The sequence below is a fragment of the Halyomorpha halys genome, unplaced genomic scaffold, assembly GCF_000696795.3.
Source record: "Halyomorpha halys isolate HHAL.00 unplaced genomic scaffold, Hhal_1.1 Scaffold247.1, whole genome shotgun sequence".
NCBI lineage: Eukaryota > Metazoa > Arthropoda > Insecta > Hemiptera > Pentatomidae > Halyomorpha > Halyomorpha halys.
Window position 1 is genome coordinate 1,184,661 of NW_027111361.1, and position 12,321 is coordinate 1,196,981.

At 29.2% G+C, this 12,321-nt stretch overlaps 1 protein-coding gene across 1 annotated transcript in view; it reads right to left on the reverse strand.

The window, feature by feature from the left end:
* The window catches only part of Tsp (Thrombospondin), an 89,140-nt gene extending 77,158 nt beyond the window's left edge, over positions 1–11,982 (reverse strand). Inside the window, exon 1 of the mRNA XM_014419664.3 lies at positions 11,904–11,982. Coding sequence (XP_014275150.3) covers positions 11,904–11,973 — 70 coding nt within the window. The 5' untranslated portion in view covers positions 11,974–11,982. The remainder of the gene's footprint in view (positions 1–11,903) is intronic.
* Between the last annotated feature and the right edge of the window lie 339 nt (positions 11,983–12,321).

Genomic DNA, 12,321 nt, shown 5'->3' on the forward strand with positions numbered 1-12,321 from the left:
ATATACTTTTTTTTTTTATCCTGTCTTCATCTTGGAGTCACTTTATTTATTCTCGTTTTATACGAATTCGACATTGGTTTTATTTAAATAATTTAATTTTAGTCTAATTAAGAATTCTATCCAACGAAGTCAGATTATATATTATTACAAGTTATTATTGTTTCATATAAATATTAAAACATTTTTTACAATACAAATTGCTTTTAAAATGAAAAATGATAGAGATAATTAATGGACGTGAACTATTACTAAGCATTGTGGGAAAGATCACGAGGAAACGTTGTTGCCTTTTTAAGAAGATTCCATTGAGGAACGCGCCAGCCAGTGAGTCATTATATCCAAGACATGAATAACCTCTCCATGAATGAGTGGGTAACAAATACCTCTCTCCTTTCACTAAAATGCAATAGTGTGTTCATAAATCGAATTTAAAACATTATTAATCCACATCTAATTAACAAATAATGAATAAAATGTAACGTAAAAATAAATTATTCCCACAAAACAAAGATAGGACGAATGAGGAAACAAAATTATCAACGTTTCATAACTATGAAGATATTTTTGATCGTACAAGTAATCGAGGAAAAGTAGGTTAGGGTTGCAGTCAGGAAAGAAACGCACATAAGGTAAAGTATACAGTTTTAATGTTTCCCAACGTTTCGGCCTTAGTTTTAGACCTTCATCAAGGTTAAGCAAATTAGATGAAGAGTCACAGAACTGTTATCATAATTAGTAAATGAAAAAGGGGCAGTTGATCGAAAACCTAATTCAGTGCCAACAACTTCATATCTACATGTCAATCCTTTCTGAATATATGATTTATTAATATAATTCGAAATTCTCTTCGAACATTTTTCAACTTTCTGGAAGCTAAGATGAATTTTCTATAAGGTAGCAACCAATTCATACGAAAATATAGCTTCGTTAGGCCGTATACCAGCCAAATTAAACTCAACAAATAAGAAAGACTAATTTTCAGAAATTCTCGGTAGAATCTCGTGAATTTTCAAATTACCACATTATGTATTTCAAAATTAATTGTTTTATTCCATCAGCTTTCCAACGGTATATCGAGGTTAACAAAGTTCGTTTAATTTTGAAGAGATGTTGATGTTGAGATACTGACCTACACGAATCTAGTCTTTATCTCCTTCTAGCCCTAATGATCTGGATTATTTTCAAAGTCGATGCTAGATCTGAAGATAAGCGGAAAAAGAATGTTGATGAACTCCTTTTTCTGTCGGCGATAATCTTGTATCAAGTACTTAAGGAGTGTATTCCTCAATGCCTTGTGCATATAAGCCCTCAAAGTAATGTTTATAACCTTCTCTGTTTATTCATCACATCATTTATGTGGATACTTCAGTGTTCTACGAAAGTATCCACCCATTATATTCGGATAGAAACTGAGGCTTTTTGAACAATCTCTCTGGTAGAATGATTTTGTAAGGACATGTGAATTGTTAGAATAGAAAGTTATTCAAGAACTATTTTTTTTTTTTAGAATTAATAACTTGAAGTACCACTAATGGGTGGTTCCTTCCCAAGATTTTCAAGTGTATATGAAACATACAACATATCTACTTATCGTATTTATTATTTTGTACAGATGTAAATTACATTAAATAAATAAGTATAAAAAAAAGAATTAATAACACCTAATAATTTAGTTATTGTTTGATCTATTTTACATATTTTTCTGTTACTACACAGTGTATCTAATAAAAAATGGGAAATTCCTAAGGTTTTATTTTATCATAAACACATATGCAATATACATTTATTATTATTATTATTAACGAGTAAACGTGAGTTATTCATTATTTGAAATACAATAACCCAAGTTCAGTAAGTTCTAAGGCTATGATCATCAAAATGGTTTCGATTTCCGTCAACTTTCTCAAAAAATTACTTTTTTTTTTCTTACTTTGTCTATGGAGTCGACTCAGCCACGTAAGTGCAACTAAGTAACGCAAGTTGATATAAAGAAAACATTTATTTTACCAGAATATACAAAACTACATTTTTGTATATTTTTGTTGACTACAAAACTTCACTGATTTAATTTAAGGTAAAATTAAGGATTTTCAAGTGGTTAACAATATTTTCAAATGTATTTCCAGTGCTACTCAGTGGAGAAACCATTTGATTCAGTGGGAGATTATCGAAGTGAATAGACTCACAACAGTAAAGACGTTATAATTGATAATTCAATCAATAAACTGATTTTTTATTAATTCTTCCTTGCCTATTTTCACCTTAACTTTAAGATATAAGAGAAAAATGAACATTACACCTTTGTGAACAAAGAGCCACTTCTGTGTTTCTGAAACTGGTTCTGAAAGCAAGTGGGTGTATGAGTGTTCCTCTGTGTTCCAGTTAAGATTGTACGAAAACGCTTATATAAAAAATAATTTAAAATCTTGAAAAATATTTTAAATTTAACAATAATCCGATCCATTATTTTTTTTATATAAACCATACTTCTATTATTTTTTAAAAATTTAAAGTGGGATGTCGTTCAAGCATTGAAACCTTTTCAGATTCAGCAATTATTTTTAAAATTATTTATCATGATTTCGAAAATCATCGGTAGCTACTCACTTTACTTAAATGAGCAAGAAAAATTAGTCAAAAAATATTTACGTACTTATGAGGAAATCTTCTTCAAACAAATGATATTTTTGGGGAAATATTTTCCCAAAAGAGGATGCTTGTTAGAAAGCAAAATATAATTCGGATTCCTTTACCATGAATAGAAAGCATGGCTCTTTCACAATATGAACATCTGTTCTGAAATCAGGGGCGTCTTCCAGCCAATAAAACCTGGTCCACACGTGCTCAACCTGGCCTTAAAATATCTAAATTAGCGTCATTGTTTATATTTTTTAATGTAATGATTATCGTATTTGTTAATTAACGTATTAAAATTAAATAGTGTGATCATCACTTAAATACTCCATGCAAAAATATGAAATATATGACTGTAAGCGTGTGTGAGTTTATATGCATCTATTTATTGTATATGTAATGTGTATAAAAGGCTGGAATAACAATATTAGGGGGATTCATGATGTTTAGTTTAACAAGTTAATTGGTAAGACTCATGTTAAATGGAAAATATTTCCTTCTTTTACAATGTTAAAACGATATCACATATTACATGGTTGAGAGTCTAGTGGTATTATGAATTTTGCTAAATGTAAAATGTTTTATCTTGGTAAATGTTACAAGTAGAGGATTGTGAGCAGCCCTATTTAAAGTCATACACATATGTAAATGTTAAAAGCATAAGAGCTTCTAGCAGATTTTCTGAGCAACTTGTTTCTCAACCTATGTTAATAAGGTTTCCTTTCGAAACTTCATGTTATTGTTTACTTCTATGTTTTCATTAAAGTAATACGCTTAAATTGAGTAAAATGAAGAAATTGTGTAAAAGTGCAGCTACTGAGTGTCTTGTTGATCTTTTAACAATAGTATCAAGATGAGCTAATTGCCAACTGACATTACACTATTATTATTGTCATCCATTGATTTATTAGTTATAAAAACTTCCAAAACACAAACTACAAGTAAGTAACCTAACACGACAACAAACAAAACGGTGACAAGTTCAGCTGGTCTATTGGGTGACGTCATTCTCCATTTAACTGACCTAGTAACCGACTCGTTTTAACATTATAAAAGAAGGTATTGTCTCTTCATTTAACATGAGTTTTTCCATTTAACATGCTTTAACATGTTAAACTAAAGATCATGAATACTCCTATTGCATAAGAAGCAAATGATACGCGCCCCGCATTTCTGGTTGTCCCGCGCCTAAAGCAGAAAATATTCAGCTTATCGTAAAAGAGCCCCAGAGGAGAAAAAAGTCAGTTATTTCACCCAAATTTTTTATTACTTAATTGAAAACTAGGTATAATTACTAGTCAAAATTGATGAGTCTGCCAAGTACAGGTAGAGGGAATAGAAAATGGCGGCTGTTTCAAAAACGTTAAAAATAATTAATTTTTTATTCGAAGCTCTATATCTTTACAACTACCAACAACAATAGAAAATCTAAGAGAGCATCATTTAAAGTAGAGTAAATTTACTAAAATGTAAGCTCTAATAGAGCTATTTACATTCAATAGTTCTCGAGATATAGCTTTTTAAAAAGCAACATTTCATAAAAATGTTGTACAGAATGTACTGAAATATCTGTATCAACATCTTCACTGAAGCATCAGGGTTTATATTTTTAATCAAGTATAACACATACAACACTTTTATTAAACTTACAAGGAAAGACTACGCACGTGGAATAACCGATTTCACTGAAACTTTTTTTAAAGATACTATAGTACAAGAGCCCAACCAAGAGGAGAAAAAAGGCAGTTATCTCTCCCCAATTTTTGATTACATTAATGAAAACAATGTATAATTACTAGCCTAGATTGATGAGTCTGTCAAGTATAGGTAGGGGGAATAAAAAATAGCGGCTGTTTCAAAGCGATAAAAACGTCATTTAAATAATAGTAAATTTGCTAAAATATGAGCCCTAATAGAGCTATTTACGTTATATATTTTTCGAGATATTAATACATTTCGGAAAAATGTTTTATATGACGTACTAAAAGATCAGTAGTTAGTGAATTAATTTTGAACAATTTATATCTCAAAAACTATTTGATGTACAGATGTCTATTAGCACTCAAATTAAAGCTACTTTAATGAGCTATTTTGTAGTAAATTTAACTAGCTTTAATTTGAGCGCTGGCAGACATCTGTACGTCAAATGGTTTCTGAAATGAAGATTTTCATAAATCAAACGTTTTGTTCGAACAACTATAAATCAATTTATTTTATCAAATATCATGAAAACTACAATTTCTACGAAGATAAAGGCCATGAACTTTTTTATAGTCCATTAAACTAGCTTCAATTTGAGTGCTAATAGACATCTGTACGTCACATAGTTCCTGAGATATAGATTTCTCAAAATAAATTATCTAACTACTAATATTTCAGTAGATTTTTAAGAAATTTTGCTTTTTAAAAAGCTATATCTCGAGAACTATTGGACGTAAATAGCTCTTTTAGGGCTAATATTTCAGCAAATTTACTCTTCTTTATATAATGTTCTCTTAAATTTTCTAATGTTGTTGTTAGTTTTTAAGATATAGAGCAGCGAATGAAAAATTAATATTTTTTTAAGGTTTTAAAACAGCCACTATTTTTATTCCCCCTACCTATACTTGGCAGACTCATCAATTTTGACTAGGAATTATACCTAGTTTTCATTAAAGTAATCAAAAATTGGGGTGAGATAACTGACTTTTTTTTTTCCCCGGCTCTTGTACTACTAGGACGTTGGTTCGTCGTGCAGATGATTGGCAAAGGTCTATCAGTCTGAGATCTGTGAGTGGCGCTGGTTCGAATCCGGCCTGGGGCGTTGACATTTTTCATTAAGTGGTGGTCATACAAAATAAAAAACTTGACCACCATGGTTAGAATAAGTGAATAATTAGTTAATTTAATTATTTAATTTAAATAGTTAATTTTTTTAGACCATTTTTCCTAATAATTCCTATAATCCGAACAACCCCCTGCAGCAATGCGTTCGGGTTACCGAGATTACACTGTATGTGATTTCATGAATCCTAAAGTCTCATACTCAGTCTCATACCGGATCTCTTAAAATTCTTAAGAAAGAATAAGAACTGCAAGTAACACCTGAAGAAGAAGCTAAATTTCTAAAAAGAACCGACAAACAAAAAATTTAGAAGATTAAAATGTTTATTATAAAAATTAAGTTTAGAATTTAATAGACACTCAGATGATTTTTTTTCAACTTTGTTTCTATATTAATTTTTTTTTGTGTATGTATTATCTTTTTATTTATTATTTTCTTTTCTAGTTTTAGATGTAAATTTTATCTTTATTTTTTATGATTTAAATACAAAAAGTTAATCCCTTACTAACTGAAACGTGATCTGAATTTTGAACTTATATGATTTGGTATTAAATCTTGATTGTTTATTACATTGATGTAATAAAAATAGATAAACAATTTTTTGCCTACAAAGAAGGATTCGTTTCGAACTTCTACGATATTTTGCGATTCAAGCTTTAAAGTTCTTTGAGTAAGTGGCTTTAGTTTTAATGATGGCAAAATGATTTTTTGTCAATAGTCTTATGGAAGAAAATAAAACACACCTAATTTGTAAAATATTTGCATTATTGGGAATATGTGTGCCATACAATATTCTTATTTTGAATTAGCCAGGTAAAAAGTTTGCCGAAAGTTAAAAAACCGAGCATGGATTTTTTTTTTTAATACATTTTATTATTTATTTATTGAAGAAGGTATATAAGCCTCAACAATCAACAGCAATGCAAAATGGAGCAAAACTCCATGCGTTCATTTATATTATTTATAGGTGACAAAATAATGAGATAAACAAATAAACGAAAATATATGTGTGATAAAAATAATTTTTTTTTCTTTATATCTTTACAACTTTTTTAGAATTTATTACAGAATTCTGTGATTAAACTTAAATTTAGAATTTACATTAATTTTTTTTTACAGAAAATTACTACCTTATAGTAAGGTATTTTGTAAGCCGTTTTTTAAACGTATTTTTATCAAATTTTATTTTTATTAACTATAAAAATATTATGATAATATTATTAATTCATTGAATGATTTCACTCCAATGTAATACTAACTTCATTGCATAAAAGCTGTAATTGTTGTTATATTTTGGAGATTAAATTTATACTCAAGCGAGTATTTATTGAGATTTAACATAAGATGAGCTAATTGACAACTGTATTGACAGTCACAACAACTAATATGGCGGCGATCTCAACTGGTCTATTGTGTGACGTCATTCTCGATTTAACTGACCAAGTAACAGACTCTCAGCCATGTTAAATGTTATTTCGTTTTACCACGGCAAAAGAAGGCAATTTTTTTCGATTTAACACGCTTTAACACAGATCATGATACCCCATTGTAAAGTACTGAATTGTAAAAAAAAAAATAAATAATTATTTTATTTGCTCATAGCTCAAAAATTATTCATTCTATCAAGGGTGTACCTGAAAATTCGAGACCCGATTCTACATCTCGATTGTGACAAAAAAAGTCTATTAAATATCATTCGAATCTTAACGGTTTCATAGGAAATTAAACTTGTATTGAAATTATTGTGTGAATAATAATAGAAGTCATGTTTTTTTGTTTTGTTTTTTTATTACTGATGATAGACCTTCTCCAGAAGTCTTCAGGGGAAAGTTTTAAAATGAATAAGCCTATTGTGTCAATTCCTCTTACTCCTGGCTCCACTTTAGGCATCAGAGAAAAAGGAGGACACTTTGAATTAATTGTAAAATAGCTTCTTCCTTTTTTTTTTTTTGTTTGGAAAATGCAGAAGTATTTTAATGTAAAAAAAAGTTGAGACTAAAAAACAAAACAAAAATTAAAGATTAGAATTTAAGTTCCAATAAAAACGTAAAAACAATATAGCCAGGTGGTGTTTATGAACTTTGTTTTTTTGTCGCAATCGAGAAGGAAAATTAACCTTTGAAGTTCCCTGGTTTTATCTGGCACACCCTGTCTGACTAGAAAGGTAATCTAATTCATTACAAAACAAAACTTTATCATCTAGATTGGAATATTAACACATAACTTTTAACCCATCACTTTTTGTTTGATTTTAGTGCTGGTTTCCCTGAACGACTCAAAAACCATAATTGTTCCGATACGTTATTGCACATGCTTATTTGAAAGATATTTAAATTCTCTACAAAGCTTACTTTTAAAAAGATCTCAGTCAGATCAACATTAGATACAGCAAGGAAATTTCGCCTTGAACTTTTGGTCCAGAAATCTTAAGTGGTGACAGTGGGCACCGAGGAAGTGTAATAGTGCTTGTGATTGACAGACGGGTGAAGAGCGCATTTGTTTGTGTCGTTAAGAATTTATCTTTTTACACTATTTTAGAGATTTTTCATATTCTTTTTGGTTTGGTTAATTTTTCATATTAGGTTCAACAGACATGTGTGAATTCTGATTGTCAACAAACATGTCCTTGTATACCTTCTCAGTTAAATAATGAATTATTTACTTGAAGAAGTTTGTCGGGGGGTGCGGTCAGCAAAGAACAACATAAATAAACAAAACCATATTTATTTATTTTATGCCGACGTTTCGACCTGAGTTTCAGGTCTTCATCAGGGCTATAGAACAAAAGAGATAATAACAACATTTTGAGTAACATACAATTGAAAAGGAATAGTATACAAACAAATTTAGAATTATATAAAATATTTTTTGTTTATTTATGTTGTTCTTTGCTCACCGCACCCCCCGACAAACTTCTTCAAGCATTAATCTACGGTCAACTATCTACACCTCAATGAATTATTTACATTTCAGTAATAATATTTTATTTAATTGACATATCCTAGAGCAAATAAAAAAACTGGCATAACAGAAACAATAAAAGATATATTATTTTTTTGTTTATTAGAAAATCGCTCGTTTAAAGGAAGGTAAGGAGGGATGTGTCAACTTGAATCTCGTGGCCCAGTCTGGCCCAATATACATTGGCAAATATTGGCTTTTGTGGTTTTTATTTAACATAAGATGATTTAACGATTTTTGTACAGACCAGGCTACCCGTTCAATACAGATTTTAGTGGAAACTGGGTTAGTCAATGTGCATAATAAGTAAAAATTATAACTATAGGGTCTAATGACTTTAAAGTTTCGATGTCAATAAGTCTGACAATCTCTGCCAACACAAGTCTTCACTGAAGTGCATCAAAGTCTAAATCTAGAATCGTTTCAAAATCCAACAATTTACGTTACGGTCTAACCTATTTAAACCTATTTACTATACCACCATTTTTTTAGTGATTTGGTTGTTATCTACCCCCAACAACAGTAAACAGGTAAACTATATTCACTGGATGCAGGTCAGGTGATTCAGTGATTTGAAACCGGCTAAATCAGGAGTTTTTTTTTTTGCCACACGTGTCACAACTGTTTAACAACATAATTATTTAATATACTATAGACGCTTGGTTATAAAAATATTCTTTTTCTTTTGAATTATTATGAATTTATTATTTTTATTTATTTTATTTTTTATTTATTTTTTTTTTATTATTTTATTTTATTATTTTTTTTTATTTTAGTATGTATGAGATCATCCACCACTAGTACCTATTGCCCACAACTGGCAGATTGTAATATCTATCAATAAATAAATCTAACAATCAACCAAAAAAAAAAAAAAATTTGGGTTAATCGTCGATTGCTTGCAATATCTGGGGTGGAATTCCGTGTACCATGGACTTTGAAGTGATTGTAGAAGACAAAACTTTCAAGCAATCAGTCATATTTCATATGGATCCTGAATTATTAATTATCCATGTTCTTTTAATTCTCCTGAATGTGAGTTTTTTGACCCTTTAAATAATAATTGTTGCTTTTTACGTAGGTAGGTAAGCCGTAAATCTGTATTTTAGTGCGATGTATACTTAGCCAGCTATTCATACGTCAGCAATAAGTAAGTCATATTATTCTTTCATGATATATTTTCCTGGCAAAAAAAAAAAATGGGAATGTGTAATATTGAAATCAAATTATCAACTATACTGTGCAGCTTTATAACAACTTTTTCATATTTATGAACAAATAATGCAACTTTTACATTTCAGTTGATAAACAAATTAAATTTCATTTAAAGTTAGTAAAAGAATATCTTTAAAAAGTGCTCTATCCAATTCTAAAGCTTTTCGTTAAAAAAAAAAAAAGGCTAGAAATGTGTTAAAATACGTGTGGCTTCTGAACAAAAAAACCTTCGATATTTCAAATCCTTAGTATCAAATACGACCAGTGAAATCAATTTCAATCGAGTATTCATGGCACCACTTGACTACGATAAACTTCACTAACCATAGTTTCTTTTTTTATTGTTATATTTTAGCCGTTGTGATGAAATACGATTTTATTTAGTGTAGACCATGCTGTAACTAAACTGCTCATTTATTATTTGCAAAAATAATAAAATAATTAATTCAAATAAAAAAAAAACATGTATAATATTGTGTAGCGTTTTTATATTAAATATGACTTCCGGTTTATGTATAATCGAGTTCTGTCAACTCCAGGTTCTTCAATGTACTTCATGAGGAAATCAATTCAACCCTTATTTTAAACGAAATAATTTAACATTTTAACATAAAATGATTATATTTTCATACGTACAGAAGATGAATCAGAAGTAAATAATTCATTAATTTGGTTTGTATATTATGTTATCTGTTTGTAAAATATTACTACAATAGTAATTACGGACATTGTAAATATAATAGTTATTATATATTATATAGTATGTATAATGGTTGCACATTCCCTAAAGAATGCCCCCGGCCGTCCCAAGACATTTTATTGCCCTTCTCACTTATACAATGAGTGAAGAAGGGAATAAGTTTTCTAGTAAGAAAATAAATTTTCTGGTTTGGGATCGAATCGAAACATTACTAAAATATGGTTCCCTTCTAAAAGACATAACCCTGTAAAAACCAGTCACCCCTAAAAAATATTTTGATTCACTCCATTTCGGGGCATCCTTGATCAATAAATAAAATAATGTATTAAGATTGATTTTAGAATTAATACAGATAACCACAGGTCATAACTTTAAATATTTAGTAGATATATTTTAAGAATCCATTTTTGTTATTTCAAATTTTCTATGAGTGTATTAAAAAATAGTTAAGCTTTCTTGTTTTTCGTTTTTAAGATATAAATGTAACCGAATTTCACTAAAAAAATATATGTAACAACCATGAAAGCAACTTCCTCTATTTACGAAGCGAAAAGATAGGCTTGACTGGAAAATCATTTCAAGCAAGATTTTAATCATCGGGATGTGATAAAACCATAAAGAAATTCGAAAAAAAAATGGTTAATCCACGGTAAACCAAAGAAACAGGATATTTCTTCAGTGGTCATCCACCTCATTACGAACTCCAACACAAATTTTTAATTATTTTTTTTAAAAATATTTTCACGCAGATTAACAGTAATCATATCTCACTCAATAAATGGAGAAGAGGGGACGAACTTAAAGAAAACTAAAAACAATGAAACTTTTTCAATCAAAATAGTTTTTCCAAATTTTAGTGATTGTACTGTTGTTAGAACTTCATTATTGGATGAAAAATTTTGCCTCTCTTTTGATCATAATGATCTCAAAATCGTTACAGATCCAATACGACTAAAAATTATAATTTATTCTAGTCGAAACAGGAATTATTTTGCATCCTGAAGAATTACACTTGTATTTAAAGATAAAAATAATTCCATTCGACCACCTACTTATAAAAACGACCGATTACAATGCGCATCAGGTCATGCCTTCCTGATCTTGGTAAATTAATAATTTGTAGTCCGATCTAAATAATCTCATTATTTGTGTGTGTGTGAAGGTATTCATTTAGTCGAATAATTATTAATATGAACTTTTCATTTTTCAAATGTATTAATAAACATCATTATCATTTCATAATTATTATTTATATCATATATCAATTATATAGACAGTATTTTACATATTTATATGTATAGTTAGGTTCATACAAATATAAATAACTTGTAATAAAATATAATAAGGATTCAAGACAGAAGTATACTGTTAGATAATTTGTATTTACAATTTGTATCAAATATACAATTTAATTCGTTGTTTCATTTTTCATAAAAGTAAAACTCATATGATTTAAGTTTTGAATTCCAAACTAAATTCAATTTGAAAATTAACGAAACTCACACTATATTAGCTGGTGATTACAATTCATTGGAGTGTTAATGTGGGTACAGTTACATAAGGACTTACCGGAGTCGACAGATCCATGAGCCGGGACTGAGAAGACCCCTGCCGCAACCACTACCACGAGAATCAACATCTTTCTCAGTTCATCTCACCCTGAAGCGCCTTATATATCATCTCCCCTCCACCTCACACCTACTTCTTATCAAATCACCATTTCCATCCAAGAAATACCGAAACAGACTATTCAACATAGACCGGATTCATCATTTATTCGCAAGGTAAGTTGCAATTCAAAATTGGTTCAACTGCACTCTTGAATGATCAGGGACGAAATTTTAAAAAATAAGTTTATTGAAAATACTACAACTTGCCATATTCAAAGACAATAATCGACAATATAGCATTAATATTATAATCCATTCATACAATAAAAAAATAAATAAATATATACAAATTAATATGAAATAAGATAAATAATATA